The following is a 21,703-nucleotide window of genomic DNA, read 5'->3' as shown; positions in this document are numbered from 1 at the left end:
ATATATCTATATTTATTGATCAATCGATCGATCAATAGATGGTTGGTCGGTCTGGTTTTGGATGGAACAACATCTCATTGTGCTTATATCTGAGTAGACCTGTACAGGGTTGAATGCCAAGATGGTAGACTAGCAATTCAGTTCCCACAAAGAAATATTCTTTTTCACCTAAAACCAGACAGAAGCATTTTGAAAAATGGCGAAGCTCTGTGTCATAAGGCATCACTATGGATACAGCGTTTTTCAAAAAAGGTCTTCTAAGGTGGCAAATATTATCTGCAGGTTTCAAAAAACATGTTCCAAAAATGTTGGAATATGCTCTCTAATGTATAACTTCATCTGAAGAATCTTTCAATCCTAAAAGCTTTTTCCAAAAGACTGAACAGAGTGGGTATTTTACCTGACATCACATAAATACAGCTTCTACTTCCAGTAGCCAAGCTTCATTTATTTTTAAAGGAAAAAAGAACTGAATTAATTAACACCACACCACATCACAATGCAAACAAATAATCTACAACATGATGCAGAATAAGGATCGTAGAGCTAATTCTCCACATTCCCCCCATGATATTAGTTCCCTTGGGAATAATGTAAACATTTACAAAATTTTAGAGTTATAAGTACATTATATTAAGACAATGGCGGACACGATACATTGGCAAGCGGTCCAGTTCTCAAAAAGTTGTTCTGAAGCACAGCGAGATTTGGGGAGGGGAGCTAGCTCCAAAACAGAAACTGCACAGGAGACCCTGGCCGGTGGGGCTCCTGGGGTGGGCAGAGGCATGGCACAGAAATGAGGCGGTTGCATGAGATACCCTTGCCCAAACGTTAGCCCAGACTTTTGGCCATGGCTTTCTGCTTGGATAATTTGACTTGCAGGTCTCATCCAGCACATTTTCTTCTCTTGTATTAGAATTCCGGCTCGGTACCCAGAGAACATCTGGCCTGCACTGCAACCCCCCTTTTGCAAAAGAGCCCAAGAGGAGCAAGATTTGTTGCTGCTGCTGTTTCACTGGCATCAAAGGAGAACATCAGGGGTCTTGGCTGACTGAGGCTCCTGCAGAAGGCACAGGCCCTTCTGTAGTTTGGCAGGAAGCCTGATGCCAGACAGCCCCCGTTTGAAGAAAACGCCCAGGAATCTGGGAGTCCACCAACAGGCTTTTAAGGCAGCCTTGCCCACCCAGGAGTGGCCTGCCTGGGTAACCTGAGTTTCAGGAGCCAGTCACGTCATTTCTCCTCCCAGCAGCCAAACTGGGAAGTCCAGAGTGCAGGGTAAAAAGCAACTGGTGGTATTTAGGGAATGTTTAGCAGGGGGCTACTCTGAGGGAATGGATCTGGGGCATACCTATAATATGGACCCTGCAGGGCAGCTATTAGCTAGGCAGCACGTTTTTCTGTGGCTCTATTTTTTTGTTGTTGTCGTTGTTGAAAAAAAAGCAATTAAGGCAAAGGCAGAGGAACTAAAGCCCATGTGATGCAACGGCATGATGTCAGCAAGGCGGTTCCAAAGTGGCAGCTCTCTGGCACTTTGGAACAAGTGCAACACATTTATAAATTACAGGTACCGATTTTTCAAAGCCCACATTTGGAATGTATCAAGAAATCTCACAGGGAGAGAGGCTCACTTTCCATGAATCTATTCCCAAAGAAAGCCCAGCAGAGGTTTCTGGCCTCTAGCACTAACCATTTTCATTTTCTTTGGCTTACTTGTTAACCTATCCTTGAGGGAGAGAACTATGGCATTGGCCTTTGTATTTACAAAATGGGTGGTCTTTAATGAACCAAGAGGGAATCCTTTCAGGGTCCCTAAATATGTAAAAAGGCTGGTTGGGGGCGGGGAGGGGGGAGAAGAAACAGACCAGAGTATGTAAAATCAGATAAGGCACATATTACAACCCACTTCTCTGTCCTATCCTGATTCTCCATTCTGTCTGGAAGTGCTTTTTCACATTTTCAAATAAACCCACAACATTTTCCAAAAAGTAATACATTCCGCAAAAAAGGGGAGAATTAAAAAAAAAGCCCAGTGCAAGTCTGCTCCTTGGAAAGCAAATGAAAGCAATGGCTTGAAAAGGCACCAAATTGCTGAGGCATCTGGGAAAGGTGTAAGGCCCAGATGCTTTGGCAGACAGCCCTACCCTAGGCTGTGTTACCCTAAGACAATGCAGATTCGGGAGTCTGAATGCTCTGAGGCAGCCTGGCCCCATTGGGCCCTTCCAGATATGTGGGGGGTACAGCATGTGAAATCCCCAACCAGCCTAGCCAAGCTAGGTGGTGCTGCAGCCCCAATACATTGGAAGAGGGCCAGATGGGGCAGGGCTGCCCAAGGTAGCACGACATTGGTGCCTTCCAAAAAGCATTCTCAGGTAAGATACTGGCTCAAAATCTGGGGAGAGCATCACGTCCCAGGATGCCCGAATTAGACTCATATGGGGAAGAGGGTGAGAAGAAGAGCACTGACTGGAACACAGCACCCCAAGATCATTGCAGAGTTTTGGAAAAGATGGATGAGAACTGCCTTCAGTTACTAAAACGTCAAACTGGCCCAGCCTGTATAATGGCTCCTTGCACTCAGTGGCTATTATTATACATCCCCCACAAGAGAATCTGAGGAAACAAATACTTGTAGATGCAGCCTGACTCTCCGTCTTGACGTTCTGCAGATTCTCACCCATCCGCTGTGGGGTAAAGTGGAAAATCTGGACAGAACGTGATCTGCCAGAACCAGAAATGAAAAGAGTTCTGTGGTTCAAGTATGGGAATATTTTTTCCAAGAGGGTCAGGCATGGACCAGCAAAAGATGCCTATGGCCTTGGACAGGTCATAGGCATCTTCAGTTTCTATTTTAGCAAGCAAGTTAATAGCCAGCAGGGAGGAAAGCATAAAGGATAAACATAAAACACACTCCAAACAAAACATATATACACAAAACGAAGACCTATCTTGGCAAAATCATCAACAGATGAAAGCTTCCAGGAAAATGGCTCCTATTTTGGGAAAGCAGGGGCAATATTTGAACTCTCCCGCCCATAATACATTTCTCCAATACGGAAAGCTAGAAGTTCAGACAGAAGGCTAGTTAAGAACATTCATCATGCTGTTAACTTTCTATTTCCAGGAGTTGAGTTCCTGGGAGACGGATTCAGTTACAAAACTCCGGCTCTGGCAGCAGCGAGCATCAAAAATAGTTGCCATAATGAATGATCTGCTCTTTGGGCCTATCGCCTATTTCCTTTCGCAATCATCTCTAGAGCCGCAGGACCCCCAAAAGGCAGAAGGAGCCAGCATTTGCACAGAAGCAAACTGAAAACAGGGAAAAGGTGGGAATAGTTTCAGTCACCTTCCCAAAATCTTCCGGGGGACCTGGCAGTGAACTGCTGCCCTCTCAAAAGGGATCAGTCAAATAGAAATGGCAGTTTTACCCCGTTCCTTGTGCATCCATTGGCAAAAGTGACATAGGCTGGAGTCGAGAAGGGGATTCATGTCAGTAAAGATAGGGCTAGTCAAATGGGGGCAACAGCCATGTCTTGGCACAAGAGGTTGCCATCAAAAAGGGAGAACCAGAAATAAAAACATGGCCAGGGGAAGAAAGAGCACCACCCCTCAAAAGAAAGAGAGAAAGAGAAAGAGAGAGAAAGAGAAAGAAAGAGAAAAAGAGAGCAAGCCTCAAATGAGGACTGCAATGTGTTTCTTGCAACAACTCAAACCAAACTACATGACCTGCCTGAGCGGCCAGGATCAGGACCAGGGGTTTCCATAATTGGGAACTGTTGGATACTCAGGGAGGCTGTTTCCTGAAAAGTTGCTGTGCTGGGCTTCTCTGCTTGGAGGATCTCTCCACGATCCAGTCTGCCACTCGTTCTGAGCTTTCTGGAAGCTTCCACCCCCGCTGCGGTAGATCCGGTGAACCTGATTGGAAAGAGAAAGGAAGAGAGTGGGAACGGTGCCTCTCTCTACCTGTCGGACGCCTGTTCTCCCAGAATTCTGGGAGTTGAAGTCCACACATCTTCAAGCTGCCAAGGTTGAGAAACACTGTGCTAGAGTATTACTATTATTATTGTTATTATTTAGATTTATATGGCCGCCCATCTCACAGTGCTACTCTGGGCAGCTAACATAATAAAAATATCAATATAAGAGAGACAGTCTGTGTATTGGTTAAAGGCATTGGACTAGAAATGAAGAGACTGTGAGTTCTAGTCCTTCCTTAGGCATGGAAGCCAGTGGGTGCCTTTGGGCCAGTCCCTCTCTCTCAGTCCACCTCACAGGGTTGTTGCTGAGTTAAAAATCGGTGGGAACATGAGGTATGCAAGCTTCCGTGAGTTGACTAAAATAAAGGTGATATAAAAATCAAATAAATAAATAAATAGCAAATAGCAAAAGCAATATGTAAAGTTCGCGGCATGCAGCTTATTGTAAATATAGACAGGACATACCAAAAGTTAGGCCACATAGGCCAGTCCCAATATGTTTTATTGATTTTATTAAGGTTCTTTTCAGAGAAAATGTTACTGTACTTAGGAATGTTCAAAGGTCATGTGTCAAACGAAGGATGTTTTTGGAAGAAAATGGCAAGCAATTCAAACATTTAACGCAATTTATATAATAAACTATCTTTGGGGCCTGACTTTTGGCACCCCCTGTAAGTTGGGGAGGGGGCAGTAGGTGACCAGAGGCAGCAAGGCATTAGGTGGTGCCCAGGAGATGGCTTTACACCTGTGCTTAATGGAGCTCCAGAGCAACCTTCTTTTGCATCTCCCATCCCTTGTGTCTCTAACGGCAACACGGAGAGCCACAGGATGCACCACAAAATCCAAAAAAAATCCTGACTCACCCGGATGAGGCATATGAGCATCCCAATAGCGCACAAGGTGAACATAATTGCTGGGAAGAGCATGACCACACCAGCCCCAACGCTGATGCCGAAGAACAATACGGCAGCCATCCACCCGCTGAAAGACCAAGAGGAAAGGAGGTTACAATTTCAGAAAACATTCCCTGCTTTATTGGGCCAAGGCATATGGAAATGACTGTTTTGTTCAAATATGCATCGACCTTCCATCCAAAGGGAAGCAAATATTAACCACAGTTTGGAACAAGCTAGGATACTTAAATCAACTTTAAAATTGGTAATCATAGTCTACTTGCTTCAGCTCAACCAGGAAAGTATGGTTAGTTGAAAGCTTCCTACCTTATCTGTAATAAATTAAGATTCAGGAAGAAACAATTGTCAATGCTTGCATTACAAAAAATCAAAATAAAACCCACGTTATTTTTAAAGACATGTGCAACTGGGAAATGGGGAACAGGTAATTTTTAAAATAGATTGGAATACTTGGAATACTCCATTCAGGGCTTGTCAATGAGTGGTCATTCAGCAGAATCATGTCCCACCAATGAATGAATGAATAACTTTATTGATTAGTCAATTGACCATATCAAAAAGTTGGGCATCTGCCACTATAAGATATAAAATAGAATACCATAAAACAGATAAAATACAGTAAGATAAGATAAAATATACTATGGTAAGATAAAATATGATAAAATACAGTGGGGTAAAATAGAGATTAAAAATGCAAGATATAACAAAACGAGTAATAACATACAGAAACAATGTGAGTTTAGATGAATTCATCACCTTTATATGCCACCCCAATGTATTCTATTAATTGTGTTCTCAGTTGGACAGCCCTAACTATAAACTTAACAGTTCTACTGACCACATAAATGACCTCCATTTGTGCCCTGGAGGAAGTAACATAGTCCTTTGTCATGGTCCCAGTATGTGGTTCTGTCAATCAATGTCTGACGGTACTGAGCCCTTGCTGGGGCATATAGTTGGCAGTTAAATAGGACATGTGCAATGTCTTCTACTTCAGAATGTCCCATCAAGAGTAGTGGGCTTGCAAGAGAATGGAGCGCCTGGCAAGAATATTTTCTGGAATCCAAGCTGAGAGGGATTGCTAACACCCCAGAAGACAGGCTCAAATTTCAAAAGAATCTTGACTGACTTGAACGGTGGGCTCTGTCCAACAAAATGCTGTTCATTGGCAAGAAATCTAAGCTTCTACAGTTAGGACCCCTAAGGAAAAAACACATACAGGTAGTCCTTGACTTACAACCATTCGTTTAGCGACTGTTCAAAGTTACAACAGCGCTGGAAAAAGTGACTTATGACTGGTCCTTGCACTTATGACCGTCAGAGCAGTCACATGATAAAAATCTGGGCCCTTGGCAACCGGCTCACACTTACAATGATTGCAGCATTCCAGGGTCACATGACTGCCACTTGTAACCTTCCCAGCCAGCTTCCAACAAGCAAAGTCAATGGGGGAAGCTGGATTCGCTTAACGACCACAGCAAAAAAGCTCGTAAAATCTGGAAAGAGTGCAAAGAAGAGCAACAAAGATGGCGAGGGGCCTGGAGGCTAAACCCTAGGAAGAACAGTGAAAGGAACTGGGTATGTTCAGCCTGAAGAAAAAAAGGCTAGAGAGAGACACGATAGCAGTCTTCAAATATTTCAAGGGCTGTCTCAGGGAAAAGGGTGCGGATTCCTTCTTTGCAGGTCCCGCAGTTGTGATGTAAGGTTTGGGCTTAGGAATGAAAGCAAAACAATATTTTGCACTACTGAAGTCTCTGTAATTGTTGAGAAGTTTCTTTTGATTGGCTTTAGGAGAACTGCTCCAAACTGATAAAGACTGCATCAGCCCATTTACAACTATTTACAGGTACAGCGAGAGCCAGTTTGGTGTAGGGGTTAAGACAGTGGGCTGGAAACTGGGAGTCCGTGAGTTCTAGTCCGCCTTAGGCACAAAGCCAACTGGGTGACCTTGGGCCAGTCACTTTCTCTCAGCCCTAGGAAGGAGGTAATGGCAAACTACTTCTGAAACACCTTGCCAAGAAAACTGCAGGGACTCATCCAGGCAGCCTCCGAGAATCGGACACAACTGGATGGATTAAAAAAAAAACCAATTACAGCAGTATTGCTGACAGTTTTATTGAAATCTTTATGTCCTTAAAACTCACCATACATGATCAATAACAGAATGCCTGTAAAACTGGACATCCTTCTTGGAAAAAGTGGCCCTTTTGTTAAAGATCTGGGTTCTTTAATAAAGGGACAGGTGGGACTTGAAATGTTAAGAACTAATCTATTAAATTAAACCAATTAGATGCCACCGCATCAATGTTTTCTATGTATAGGTGGATAGATTTTTTTAAAAACTAATTTGGGGGGGGGAATGGAAGATGTGTAAGAAATCAGGTGGTTTGCTCACCATGATCCCCACCCACTGAAACCGATCAGCTGGAAGACTGTCAGGAGAAACTGGATTCCGAAAACGAAGAAAAATGCCATGAAATTAAAAGAGCTGTCTGACCTGGAGGGAAGAAGAGAAGATACACACATTTAGCACACAAGGAAGTAAAATAATGGAGAATAATTCTACTAATTAGTTCCACTGGGTGGTCTCTAATTCTAGTGTTATGGAAAATGGACTAAAAAGGTCTCCCTGCACACCCATTTTTTATCATACATCGTTTTATAAACCTCGTGTTTTTTCTCTAGACTAAACAGCCCCAACTGTTGCATTTGTTGAGGTTTTCCTACTAACAGATTAAGCTACTATTATACCTAATCATTTGGCCAGGTGAAGGGGCTGTATTTGATTGTCTCCTCTCACGTGCTTCATGCAAAATAGCCTGGGGGGAGGAGAGGACCTGCCCGGACTTGTTTTCTCACTTCCTCTTTTTCTCTCTGCCGATATGTAGCAAGCAAGGCTTGCTCCAAAGGGAGCTAAGTCCTTTAAATGTTTTGCTTTTGTTTTTGCTTTCTGTAAATAAATTATTTTTATAGAAATAAAAATAATGGTGTGTGACTTTTTTGACCTCTCCTGGGCTAAAGGCTTTCCCAGCATCTGCCAACAGCATTCTCTCCTCGGATGGAAGGTGTTCGACTCCCTGATCAAAATATTGCAATTAAGATTTAGAGGAATGGTTAAGGAAAGATGCTTCGACTCATTTCCTTATTCTGCAGCACTAGACCTGCAGCAATGATTATGGAATTTTAAGGACCAGAGATAAATACACCAATGTGAAATTTTACCGGAAGGCTTTGTAGACCGGCCGGAACCAGCAGACATAGCTGCAAGGACTGAAGAGGACGAGCCAAAGGATTGCCAAGCCAAAATTGACACCATTTCCACCACCAATCCACCAAGCCAGGCAAGCAATGAGGTTAACGCCCAAGGTGATGCAGTAAACTGTGGAAGGAAAAAAATGAGACATTTAAAGCACGACGAAAATCCAAGGCACTTTAAAGCAACCTATCTATGTGTGAAGTCTGAAAGCTTAGTAGAGAAACTGGATCTCAGTGAATCACAGGAAGATAAATGTTGAAGGAATGCTAAGGGAAACGTCTCTAAACGGTACTTTGGCAATAAAGCCAATTAGCCAAGGACCAGAAGACCTACTCTCAGAAGAGGTCTTCACAACAGAGGCTGGATATTATTATTCATTTATTTATTCGGCCACCCATCTCAAGTACAGGTAGTCCTTGCTTAACAACCACAATTGGGACCGGCAGTTTGGTTGCTAAGCAAAACGGACATTAAGTGAATGTGTCCTGACTTTACAACCTTTTTTGCTGCGGTTGTTAAGCGAATCACACGGTTCCCCATTGATTTTGCTTGCCAGAAGCTGGCCGGGAAGGTCAAAAACCAGATGCTGCAACAGTCATAAATGCAAACTGGTTGCCAAGTACCCAAATCGTGATCGCGGGGAACACGTCAACGGCCGTAAGTATGAGGACCAGTTGCAAGTTGCCTTTTCAGCACCGTAGTAAGTCGAAACAGTCACTAAATGAATGGTTAAGTGAGGACTCCCTCTGGGCTATCAGTTGGAGGTAGTCTAAGCTGGATTCCCCACACTGAAAGAGGGACAGCCTACACCAGCTTTCCCCAGCCTTGCCCCTTCCATATGGCTGCTTTTCAGCTCTCAGAATCCCTGGAATATACCCTGACTGGATTTCCCTGAGGAGGCCCTCAACTAAGGAAAGGCTGGGTTAAACGGTTACATGGCTGCTTCCAATCTGATGAATTCAGGCATGCTCGCTTTATACAGTGATAATGCCAAGTTCAATCCTTTACCAACACTAATGCTGGTCTAAGAAGTAGCCCCCTTGCTGGAATAGATTTAAGCTGATCTTTCCTAGATCAGACTTTGGCTGGCTACCACACAACTTTTGGAAAACCCCAATAAGGGCATGAAGGAAACAGTCTTCTTCTGTTGATTCACTTACTTCCCAGAAAAGACTGTTCTAAACATGGACATCTGGATTAAGAGCCATCAGTAAATCACATCTTCTAACTCTCATTTGGACACGTTAGGCAAAGACCTAGACCAGTGCTTCTCAACCTTGGCAGCTTGAAGATGTGTGGACTTTAACTCCCAGAATTCCCCAGCCAGCCATGCTGGCTGGGGAATCCTGGGAGTTGGAGTCCACACATCTTCAAGCTGCCACGGTTGAGAAACACTAACCTAGACTCTTTGAGAAGTCCACAATGCTGAGAAAGGTGGAAGGAAAGAGAACAGGACAACCAGTGGCAATGTGGATGGACTCAATTACCGTACCAAGTGGTGCGCTATTTGGAGACCTGAAGAACCAGGTTGGGGGCAGCTTGTCATGGAGAAGGTCTATCTAATGTGGGAATGAGAGTTGGCACTGCCCTGATGGCACATTATCAATTAATAAACTCTTATTAATCTAATCCTGCCTTTTCCATCCTCTCACCTGCCAGATGCATTGTGGGAATAGAAATACTGACATCTCTGGAAAGGGTAGATAAGAAAAGACTGATCCAATCCTTCTAGCCTTTTGGGGCTATGAATTCTGCAGGATAAATCGCGCATTATGATTTTTTGCAATGTCCCATGCTCTGCACATACTTTGCAAGGTTAACTAGATATACTTATTGGCTCTTTGCAAATTATCTTCTCATCTCACTGGAAGTCTTATCCTGCCATTTGTCTGGATTGAAGTTTTCACTAGTGTTTCTTGTGTTCACTTTCCACTCTACATACATAAGGACTGGTAGCTTGCTATTTAAAAACAAAACTGAAAACTGGAACCTAAAGATAAAATGCACCAGATTAAACTCAGAAAGATACTGGCTGCATTTTTACCCTCCCTCAATTGTCACTGTGAATGTAGTTTCCAATACAGCCGAACTTACATATCCACAAGCGATAGATCCTCCTCACCAGAGTCTGGTAATCAATTGGGATTTCATCGGTGAAGTTCTGGTAAAAGCATGGCTTCAGCGGGATAAATTTAGGAAGTGGGGGGAAGTTGTTCACTTTCTCTACAAAGAGAATTAAAATTTGCTGCATTACAGAGGGAATGGCAACCTTAGTATTTAGAACAGTAATTCAGTCTCAGGATAAATAGTCAAGCAATCTGTAGGGTTATTGGGGAATAAAAATCAAAGAAGTCAAAAGAAACGGTTGAATGTGGTCACCAGCGGAAGAAATTGTGTCACCTAAGCAAAATTACGTTAGACGTTTAGGCAATGCAACGATGAATAAAGTAGCTTTGTAGGTGACATATTTAGCAGAAAGATATTCATATTATTCCATACACAATACAGCTCAACGAGGACTAGCGACACAGCTGTCATCCCTGTCAGTTTTAGCTTTGAGAGAGAAAACTTGAATTGTTCCACTAGAACTTTACCTGCCATTCCTTCTTCAAGTGCCTTGTAAAGAAGTGTTAAGTCATGAAGAGTTGGGTCTGTAACAGAGGAAAAGAAATGTAAGTCCAAGTAGAGATTAGGCCTCCATTTCCCATGTTGTTGACTCAGGTGGCCAAAAGATTCGGCACCGATAAAGCAAGGAGGATGAAGAGTTCAATTTGTTAAAACCTCTCAATGATGAGTCAGCAACTGGCCATTGTTGGGCCAGATCTACCTCCTTAGCTGCTAATCCAGAGATCCCAACCTTCTTCAGAAACCAGTGCCATTGAAGATTTATTTTCAAATTACATGGCTTCCCAGAAGACCTTATTCCACACCTTATTCAAATCCTGCCCCTTCCATGAACAATTTTGCACACTATTTTCACTGCTTCCACGTAACAGCCTTTGGAGGGGTCCAAGGGCCACAGTGGGCAGCGCAGGGGTCCCATTGCACACCTTGATAGGGCCAGGATTTTCTGTCCACCCCCCCAGGTTTGGGGGTGGTACTTAAGAAGCCTACATTAAACCTTACTAAGACTATTCTAGTTTTCTGGTTTCTGTGCATTGCCACCTCAAAATGGCAGGATTATTTTTCAGGAACTCGAGGCGATAATTTTTCTTCAGTGACATTGCCCCAAAGGTTAAGATGTGAAAGAACATGGCCTGTGTTTGCAAATATTCATGCCAAATAAAGAAACCAATGATAGAAAAGCTTTTCCCACTACAGGCAAAAATCCCTGAAATGAGAATAGATCTGAAAAGGAGATGTTACTAATAGTGCTTCAGGTTCAGGAATATTTTGCATGGCACAGTTTATTTACAGCCTTGGCTTTCTCTTGGCTATTTTCTGAAAAGTAATTCTTTCTGTGTTGGTTTGGTACAGTGGGGGAGACAGCTAACTCTCCTTGTTTTTCTACAATATTTATTTCTGTTTACAAACCTATTTTTTACCTGTTACTCCTAAAGAGGCAAAAATAAATAGATGTCATATTCCTTAACTTTCAACAACTCGTATGTCCACGTGTAAAACAAAATTAGAAGTTATTTAAAGCATTTTATATAAGACTAATCAATTAATAATTTAAAAAGTGCACCTTTCAATTTCTACTTCTACAAGTAAACCAAGTTATTCATAACGTTTTATAAAGCAACAAACTTATTGTATATCTATAAATTTACCTAAAAATATACTGCATACATTTCAACGTTTTTCAGCTTTTGCTTGTCTGCGTTTTTTCTGAATTTTAAAAAAGGTTCTGTTTCTAGGTGAGAAATAAAAATAATTTCAAAACAGACTACAAGTTTATGCCTTCTGGGTTAAATTATACAGTACGTTGCAATCCCTTTGGGGCAGAAAAGCACTTATAGGTAGTCCTCACTTAATGACCACAATTGGGGCCGGAATTTTGGTTGCTAAGCAAAGTGGTCATTAAGCGAATTTGACCTGATTTTATGACCTTTTGTGGTGGTTGTTAAGTAAACCACATGGTCGTTCAGCAAATCACATGGTTTCCCATTGATTTTGCTTGCCAGAAGCTGGCTGAGAAGGTCAAAAATGGCAGTCATGTGACCACGGGATGCTGCGATGGTCGTAAGTGGGAAAACCAGTCATAACTCATTTTTTTCAACACTGTTGTAAGCATCACTAAATGAATGGTTGTTAAGCGAGGACTACCTGTACAGCTTAGGTTTTAAAAAGTGCATATGGAATACACTACTGTCTATAAAAAGAATAATAATCTGAAAGAGATGCTAAAATAAAAGCCTGTTTGCACATGTCTGTATTAGCTTAGGAAAAGCTGCATACATGCATAATTACTGGTGTCTGGAGAATATATAAGCCATTATAACTTGATTATTATTGCAGAACTTAGAGCATGTTGCTCTATCACTAGCTTTAGCCAAGCTCCCTCCCAAAGGAGACACGTAATCTGCGTAAAGTAGGCCTTGTTCTATAAAAGGGGCAACAAGGCCCTCCCTTCAGCAAATGGACAGAAGACCCCTTGTGCCAATTCTAGGAAGGCTTTTTTTAAAAAAAAAATCTCAAGAGAATACAAAGAGGCAAGTGTCTCCTCTCAGCAGCAGCCAAGTTTGTCAGGAGGAGGAGCAGCAAAATAAGGATTCAAACGATCGGTGCTGCTTTAATGAAGAAAACCAAAATCATATATTCAAAAATGCTACGGAAGGCTGGTCTTCCAGAGCATCTAACCAAGCGAGCAATTTACATATACCTTTAAAAAGTACAAGTTAAGTATATACAAAAGGGGGAAATACCTACATTATTCCATGCCTCTGCCTGTGGAATGAAATCTAAGAGACTGAAGTCCAGTGTGACCAACCTGGCACCTTCTTGACTTTTTGGGACTTCAACTCCCAGCATTCTCTGGCCACCACAGCCCTTGGTCAGGAATTCTGGTGGTTGCAGTCCCAACACATGTGGAGGGCATCAGGTTAAAGAAAGAAGATCTTGAACTTGAGTCCAGAATATTTAAAAGTTTGCCCCTTCCCAGTTTGTCCTGTTTGTCCACTAAGGGTTTCATTAGAAACCCAACTGTTGTTCCAATGTCTATGACAAGCTCATTACGGTAAGGTTACAGACTAAGCTTTGCTTCTGTAGCACCCCAGGCACGCAGCAAACATTTTGTGGCATCTTAAAGACTTAAAAGTTTGTTTTCAAGGACTGAATTCACTTCCCTGGATGCATGCATGGGTTGTGATCTACCCGTGATAAACGTGGTAATAAATTTAAAATCTTAACAGCAGTATAATATATGTGTTTGTGTGTTTGTATATATGCATGCATAAACCTTTCAGTCAGTCCTGACTCCTTTTGCCTGCCTGGACCAGTCCCTGTACTTTTCTTGCCAACATTTGTAGAAGTGGTAATTTACCATTGCCTTCTTCCTAGGGCTGAGAGATGGACTGGCCTTCGTGACTAAGGCAGGGCCAGAAAATCTTCCAGTTTCTAGCCCAGTGCTTTTAACCCCTACTGGGGAATGGGCTATTTGGTGATCCAGGAGAATAAAAATTGTAACTGGTGAGTATCTGCTTAGAAAAAGATTTGTTTTGAATGCATGGTTTAAGGTTAAATTTATTCATATATAGACATGACAAAGGAATTCATATAAATTTAAAAGCATGCTTAATGCGATTGTTTGCAATATAAGATTGAGAGGGTTGTTTGTTTGTTTTTTGGTAGCGTCAAAAGTAGATCTTGGGCAAAAGGAAAGGACAGGAAAAGAAACAAGAACAAAAGAACAACTGCAGGAAGAGAAAGTATCAGAAAGTAGATTAATCTCCCAACCAAATGAAAGGAAAGCAGATATAAAGGAAGAGGATTAGGAACAAAATGAAAAAAATGATCTTACAGAGGACCACTGAAATGTATGGAGTTAATGGGAAACATGAAAAAGGAGAGTTGGTGGAATGACAAAGCCAAGAGGCCACAACTATGAAAGGAATGCGTAAGAGAATCTAAAAAAATTAGGATGAGAGAAAGAAACTATGTCATGTATATAGAGAGAAAAAGATAAGGAAAGGGAACATGGAAGGATTAAGAGAGAAAAGGATGCAATCAAAAAGGACACAGAAGGATTAAGATTAAAAGAGGCTGAGAAAATATAGAGAATTTTGATGGAAATAAAACCCTGCTTTGGAAGTAGATGAAGAGGGTTGAACAAGGAACTTCCAGCAGAATGAATGAAATAAAACATAATAAAGGCCATTTTCTAAAGCTACTCTCCCCATGTTAAATTAACCCTTTGAAAAGATGCAGGAATTAGCACTTTGGGCAGAAAGCCTAAGAAATTGTAGGAGAGCCAAAGGTGGTTTTTCTTCTTAAAAGGAAGATAATAAGGGCTTCTCCACTGACTTTTATGTATTGACGTGATGACTTTGAGTAATATCATGTGGAGACAACAAATATGTTCTGGAATCCTCAGGTATTTGCACACATTTGCTGTTTCACATAGCATTACTGTATCCGAAAGTCATTTCATCAACTGTTAGCCAAGCTACCTATATGGAACTTTACTCTTCAGAGGTGGTCTGTCTCTGTATGACAGATATCCAGGTTTCAGTAGAGGTTAAGACAGATTTCTTTAAATTTGTTTTTTTTTAATCCCTTGGTGGGTTTAATACAATTTTAACCACCCAGAGTCCCCTTTTTGGGAGAGATGGGCGGTGATAGAAATTCGAAAAACAAACAAACAAACAAACTTCATAAATTTCATTTTTGTTTATGTTGCTTTGATATTTTAGTAAGTTATTATTGCTCCTGTTGAACGTGTCTGGATGGTTAGTGTTGAGTATTCCACGCTGCACTCAGCTGGCCTTTCAATCTAACCTGGCTTACTTTAAAGAACATTGTGGGAAACTTTCATGATGATAAATACACTTGGAACTACATGGAAAAAGTTGAGCCAGGGACTTCTTTCGCAGAAAGTTGGAAGGGGCCACCAAGATCATTCAGCTCATCCCTCTTCTTGCTGCAGGAATCCAAAGTAAACAATGGCCAACAGACGTTTACCTAACCCAGTGTTTCTCAACCTTGGCAACTTTGAGATGTGTGGACTTCAACTCCCAGAAACTGGCTGGGGAATTCTAGGAGTTGAAGTCCACACATCTCAAAGTTGCCAAGGTTGAGAAACCCTGACTTAACCTCTATCTGAAGAGATCCAATGAAGGGGAGGCCACCACCTCTCTGTCTTGTTCCTAAGAGGAGTTTCTATGCTGGGCAGGCAGATGAGGCTTCATAGACTCACATCTTTCTTCAGCCAGACATCAAACAGCCAGGGCTGAAGCAGAAGCAAGATCCAGCAGCAGTCTAGGAGTGAGCTAAGAAGTAAAAAAAAAAAAAAAGCAGAGAGTACAAGAGAAGAACAGGTCAAGGGACAAACTGGATCCCAGTAATGAGTTGAAGGGCATTAAGCAAGGGCTCTAGAAGCCCATCACAAGATTGTGCAAGAAAAGGACATTGGTCCCAGCACTGGAGGGGTGTGATTGTGCCCTGAGTAGGATCTACTGCTTGAGGCGAGATCTGGTCAATCCACAGAGATCTATTTCTCCATTTAATTTGCAAGGTATATTTTTGATGATGTAGTACAGTGCTTCCCAATCTTTTTCCTTCGTTACCTAAAACCACTTATCAGAAACTCCTTTTTACCCAATGTAGGTAAAACACCTTAATTTAATGAGGTTGTGTGTCTTTACCCAAAGAAAAACCACTTTTACCAAATTTACCCAGGTTTGGAAGCACTGATGTTTTCTAAAACTGAATTTATTTATCTTTATTTATCAAATTTGTCACTGCCCCTCTCCTCCCATCAGAGGGACTCTGGGCAGTTATTTGTCTTTTTGGCAAATTTGTCCTTTTGGCAGCCACATCATACTACAGAGGAATACTTTCACAAGTACTATGGACAAGCCAGGTCTCCCCCACCCTATGCATGTTTTCTACATGAAGAATGTTATATTTGTCTCTGTTAATATTTTTATCCTCAGCCCATTTCTCTAGCCTATCATGATGGTTCTAATGCTGTTTCTCACTTATAGAATATTAGCTATCCCACACAATTTTATATCATAGGCAAATTTGATAAGCATTCCTTCTGCTTCTCATCCAAATTCATTATAAAAGTTGTTAAAAAAAGACTACAGGCCTGAACACTGCAGCACTGCACTTAATTCCTCACTCTGCTGTGATGAGGAACTATTGATAAGCACTCTAAGTATGATTTTCAAGTCAGCTATCTCTTCATTTACTTGACAGGCTACCCGGCCCACACTTAACTCGCTGATCAAAGCAGCACAAGACGCGTTGTCAAATATTTGCTGAAATCACAGTATTATATTCATAGCATTCCCACAAGGGAAGTGACGCAATCCAATATGATTAATTGGGCAAGGGTTGTTCCTGAGAAAACTAGGCTGACTTCAGACAAGCACATTCACACTGTACTCCAGGACCTCACAAACTAATATTTACTATTTGCACAGATTCCAGACTGACAGATTTTTAATTCCCTGATCCCCTCTGCAACTTCCTGAAGGGACAGACAGTATTTGATCCCCTCCAGCATTTCAGGATTTCTCAAAGAGAATACATAAAGCTTTGCCCAGATCTTCCAAAAACGTCTTCAGTGCGCTAGGATCCTACTGGTTCTGGAAATTTTAATTCATTCAAGGAAAATAGATATTCCTGGACCACATTTCTATCAAACTCAATCCTGTTTAGTCTGTTCTTCACAACTGCTCAGTAGAATATACATTTTCTCAGATGAAATTGGGTTGAAGTAGATATTGACCAGTTCTACCTTTTCTTTCCTACCACTTAACATTTCATCGTTTTCTCTGAGCAACTAATACACTTTTTCTCTTTTATTCTGAACCTATGCAAACAAGCTTTTTTGTTGTTCCTAATTTCCTTCACCAATCTTAGTTCACCCTGAGCATTAGTAATTCTGACAATAAACCTAGAATTCTGGTGGACCTTTCCTTGGTGACATACAGTATTTCCCTTTCCATCTCCTATCTGGCTTTTTAAATTTTCAGATCTTCCCTGAAGATCTGAAAGAGATCTTAACCACCACACCAAAGAGCCGGTTTGGTGTGGTGGTTAAGGCACCAGGCTAGAAACTGGGAGACAGAGTTCTAGTCCTGCCTGAGGCACAAAGCCAGCTGGGCAACCTTGGGCCAGTCACTCTCTCTCAGCCCCAGGAAGGAGGCAATGGCAAACCACTTCCAAAATACCTTGCCAAGAAGACTGCAGTGACTTGTCCAGGCAGTCTCCAAGAATCGGACATGATTAAACAGATTTTTAAAAAAAGCTTACCGTGCATAAATTCTGGCTTCTTCTGCTTTTGGACTTATTTGCAATTCAATTTTTAGTATCTCCTTTTTTTAAAGGCAGTGCCTCCCCTCCTCCCAAAAACTTCGAGTTATTTTTCCCATCAGCCTCTTCTCTATGGAGTCTTAGTTATCATGGCTCTTGGAGTTTATTAAAATCCACTTTTGTTAAAATCAAGAATTTAAGCATTACGTGGTCATTACCCTCTAATGGTTTTTTGTTGTTTGCTTGCTTGCTACTTCTATTCCTTGATTAAGTGTTCCCTACTGATTTGTATCAGGTTAAGAATAGCTGGTCCTCTTGTGCCTTCCTCTACTTTATGAAGTTTAAGTTATCAGCAAGACAAGTCAGGAAACTTTCTGGAAGGACCAAGTTTGACAGAGTGACTCCCAACAGTTGTCACTGAGTTAAAAAAACAAATCCTTCACTACTGTCCTAACAGTCAGGAATCACGCTGAGACGAGGAATAGGTCTCTAGTGTTTATTACTGCTGCATAAGACAGAAAATCCTAACAAACTGAAGAAGCGCGGGAAAAACCCAGACAGATAAACCCCAAAAGTTAAGGCGGGTCTGATCTGTGTCTCTTTGAATGGCTGCTTAATTCCTCAGTACTACGCGTTTTCCCCCCTGGACAGGGGCCCCCTCCTGCTCGCCATCAGTACTCATGACACTACAATACTACAATTTAAGATAGCTATATACCACTCTATGTCAACATTTAGACACAGGGCAATTTACATCATTGGGCTGTATCCCTCACCAAATGACATACGACAGCTTTGTATCCCATTCATGCTGCTCTATTATCACCGTGACAGGCTGTTATCATTTTAGATATGCCATTTCCTGACTTCATTTCCTTCACTCAAGCAAAGTTGCACAGAAAGGAAATATGTATATCAGCAACCCACATTCCCCTTGGCAATCAACCACAGCTGAGAAGTTCCTGATTTGTGGCCATTTTAATTTGGTTAAAAAAAAAAATCTGTTCAAATGTTACTATGTTATTGTTGTTTTAATATATTTTGTTGCTGATAAACTTTTATGGCTACTGAACTGATTTTCTTTAGGCAGCAAAGAAAATTAATTAAAAATAAGATTATCATTGGTCTCTCCTCTTCTTCTGATAGGCTCCTGGGCCTTTATTCTCAGCAAACAAAAAACCGACAACAGTAAATTTCTAGTAGGCTAAATCTACAGCTGTTAATTCCATAAACTAAAGATGCTCGCTAGATACAAAATCTCAACAAACACAGTGGGATTTACTTTTGTACAAATATACACAAGAACATACTCTCAATCATGAATGCACACTTTGAAAGATTAGAGTTGATTAAACAGAAGTACTTCCTGACTCCGAATTATGTAACATTAGCTAAACCAAAATTAAACCATGGCTTGCTGAATAAACTATAATTGTCTGGACTTCTTCTTATATATTAAGCTATAAGCTACCATTCAAAACTAAAATAGCTGTTCTCATAATATGAAAAACCAAAGCCAAACAAATTATATTATAGGTTAGTACGACTTAAGAACCCAGGTAAAAACTCAGCTCCACAGAGAATGTCTGTGAGTGGATTATCAGGAGTGGATTTGGATGATATTTGCACACTTGGTTTTGGTACTGTACTGATCCTGAAATCCTGAACAAAGCATCCATTAATGCTGGGTAGATCCCGCTAAAATCAAAGTAAATCCTGCAAGCTTGACCATCACTGGTACAGGGGTGCTTCCCCACTTTAAATGAATGGGGCAAATCTCACTACTGCTTTTTAAAAAAAATAAAAATAAAAGTGATCGCTTGGCTTTTAGCTCTCAGAAGACCCTTCCCCATGGCATTCCACCCATTCAGTTTTTTCCATATGAGCTGAGAGAAATCACAAGCTTCAATAATTAAAAAAAAGAGCAGTAATATTACCTAAGAGCACTTAGAACTTCATACTGGTCTTTCTATCCTGCTGTGACTAAATACATCATATAATTGAAAGAAATATTTATCCTTCCACAAAAGCAGTCTCTAAAATTTTTGATTATGGACTTTTATCTGTAAAAAAATTTGAGCAAGCTCTCCACGTCTATGTATCTTAGCATTTATAAGTTATATACATTTGCTAATGTATTACGTACATTATAAAACAGACCTGTACATATGTATATTCCATATATTAAATATTATCATAGCCTAATTTCTTGGCTATTTTCTGAGATAAAAATGTAAATAGACATTCAAATATTTTCTCCCACACTCCAGTGGATCATCTTGTGCACCCAACTTCAGAGACCACAGTTCTACAAGACTGAACTTATTTTTCTCAAAGTTATCATAAAAAAAAAAAGTTCCACACCACGGATGGTGGCAAGGCTGAAACTGGTTTCTAACATAGCATTTATTTCTTTAACACAGAGACCTACCAGCATTTTTAATAAGAGAGAGCCAGTTTGTCATAGTGGTTAAGATGCTGGGCTAGAAACTAGGAGTCTGTGAGTTCTAGTTCTGCCTGAGGCATGAAAGCTGGCTGGGTGACCTTGGGCCAGTCACACTCTCTCAGCCCAACCCACCACACAGGGTTGTTGTTGTGGGGAAAATAGGAAGAGGAAGGAGCATTTGGTATGTTTGCCACCTTGAGTTATTTATAAAAATAATGGCAGGATAAAAAAAAAAAAAGAGGAGGAGCCATGCAGGCCCCAGCATCCCCAAATACGTTTTATAGCAGGATGACCACCTCAAGGACCAAACTCCACATCACAGTTTGGTTAACACAGACTTTCCAACTTGGTGACTTTCAGATCCTCAGCCCTAGGTCTTCCCCATGCCGGCTGGGGATAATGGGAGAGGTTCTACCAATACATTTGGAGGTTCCTAGGCTGGGAAAGCCTGACCCAAACCATGTTTTTTTTTTTTTTTGCAGAAGACGCCTGGATTCACCGTTCCTGCAGGCCACGCTCAGGAGCCCGTTTCCTGAGTGCAAAGTCAATTCCGAGGCCACTTGTTTGCCCTTTAACTCCGCAACATTTCTGCAAAACGCTCCAGCTCGCAACAGGGAAGCGTGGCGCCTCCTCGGGACACCTCCACAGGCAGTCGGCTCTTCCATCCCCAGAACAGCGCTGCTCCCCCTCCGATGCCCAGCCAGGCGAGCGCTCCCTCGGGGCACCCTGACTGTCACCAGGCCCAATGCCTCACTTTCCTTCCATATCTCATCAAGTACCCCGGGCCCATCCCGATCAGGGGATGGGGAACGAGCGTTGCACGAGCACGCCTCGAAGCTAAAACGTGGGCCACCTGCCCCAGTTTGCACACCCACTCCCACGCCTCCCCCATTCACCGCCGCTTTCCTTAAACAAAGCAGCACATGCATGCTAATTGCTCAGACGCCTGCCATTCCAAACACCCCCCCAACCACCAAAGCCATAAACCTTCCACCAACCTCACAGCTACTCCCACTCGCCCAGCTTCCTTGCACATACAGTCCAAGCGTGCAACGCCTCCCTTTTACAATGACTGCTTGTGCAAGCCCCGCCTCTTCCAACGAAGCCGCCCAGTCACCGGTCTCCCGCAGCCGACGGCTAGGGGAGAAACAGCGTCGCCCCCTCAGCGGCGCTCCGGGTTATGTTCCACGTCCTCCGCCGCCCAGAACATCTGCCGCCGCTGCCTTTTGCTTCTCCCGAAGGCTTTTCATTCGTAGCCGCGGTGCGCTCCCGGGAGTTGTAGTTCCTCGGAAGGCTCTGCCTGTAGGACTGAACCGGAGGCTAGACGACAAGTTCCGGCATCCTCCGCCAGCGGACGGGTTGGGAACCGCCTTTCAAGTCATGTGAAGAGGGGCGATTGGCTAACGGATGCGTCAAGAAAAAGAAAATGTAAACTTTCTGTGAAATCATACAAAAGGTTGTGATTACGGGTTTAATTCGAAGATCTCCTCTGAGAAAATGCGAAAGCTTATTATTATAAATGTCCTGTGAGACTTGGTGACCTCCAAAGATTTTGGACATTGAAATATAGGGATGCAGCAACCAGCCTAAGAATTGCCGGTGAAGATATTGATATGGTAGATAGCTTCTGCCTTTAAGGGTCAACTAACAATAATAAAGAAACAAGAAGTCAAGAAATATGCTGTGG

General features: G+C 42.0%; 1 protein-coding gene across 4 annotated transcripts; it reads right to left on the bottom strand.

Moving 5' to 3' along the window:
- Positions 1–427: 427 nt before the first annotated feature.
- SCAMP4 (secretory carrier membrane protein 4) lies at positions 428–21,328 on the bottom strand. Of its 4 annotated transcripts, none has more exons than XM_063290766.1 (7): positions 21,015–21,328; positions 10,739–10,795; positions 10,239–10,367; positions 8,111–8,267; positions 7,284–7,385; positions 4,838–4,955; positions 428–3,912 (listed from the first exon to the last, which is right to left on the bottom strand). In XM_063290766.1, exons 2-7 carry the CDS (start codon positions 10,743–10,745, stop codon positions 3,742–3,744), a joined length of 684 nt encoding a protein of 227 aa, XP_063146836.1. In that variant the 5' UTR covers positions 10,746–10,795; positions 21,015–21,328; the 3' UTR covers positions 428–3,741. The 4 variants fall into 4 exon arrangements, with proteins under 4 accessions (XP_063146836.1, XP_063146838.1, XP_063146837.1 ...); XM_063290768.1 differs by lacking the exon at positions 21,015–21,328 and adding an exon at positions 13,546–14,563; XM_063290767.1 differs by lacking the exon at positions 21,015–21,328 and adding an exon at positions 13,017–13,446.
- Between the last annotated feature and the right edge of the window lie 375 nt (positions 21,329–21,703).

Source organism: Candoia aspera, chromosome 1 (assembly GCF_035149785.1).
Source record: "Candoia aspera isolate rCanAsp1 chromosome 1, rCanAsp1.hap2, whole genome shotgun sequence".
NCBI classification, from domain to species: domain Eukaryota; kingdom Metazoa; phylum Chordata; class Lepidosauria; order Squamata; family Boidae; genus Candoia; species Candoia aspera.
Note: the sequence above shows the minus strand (reverse complement) of the source record. Positions and strands in the feature narration are given on the sequence as shown.

Bases quoted from the DNA above. Each gene is read 5' to 3' on its own strand.
- SCAMP4 (XM_063290766.1), bottom strand. The intron at 7,386-8,110 runs GTAAAATTTCAC...TCTTCCCTCCAG, and splicing joins CCGGTCTACAAAGCCTTCCG to GTCAGACAGCTCTTTTAATT. The intron at 3,913-4,837 runs GTGAGTCAGGAT...CTTTCCAATCAG, and splicing joins TGCTCATATGCCTCATCCGG to GTTCACCGGATCTACCGCAG.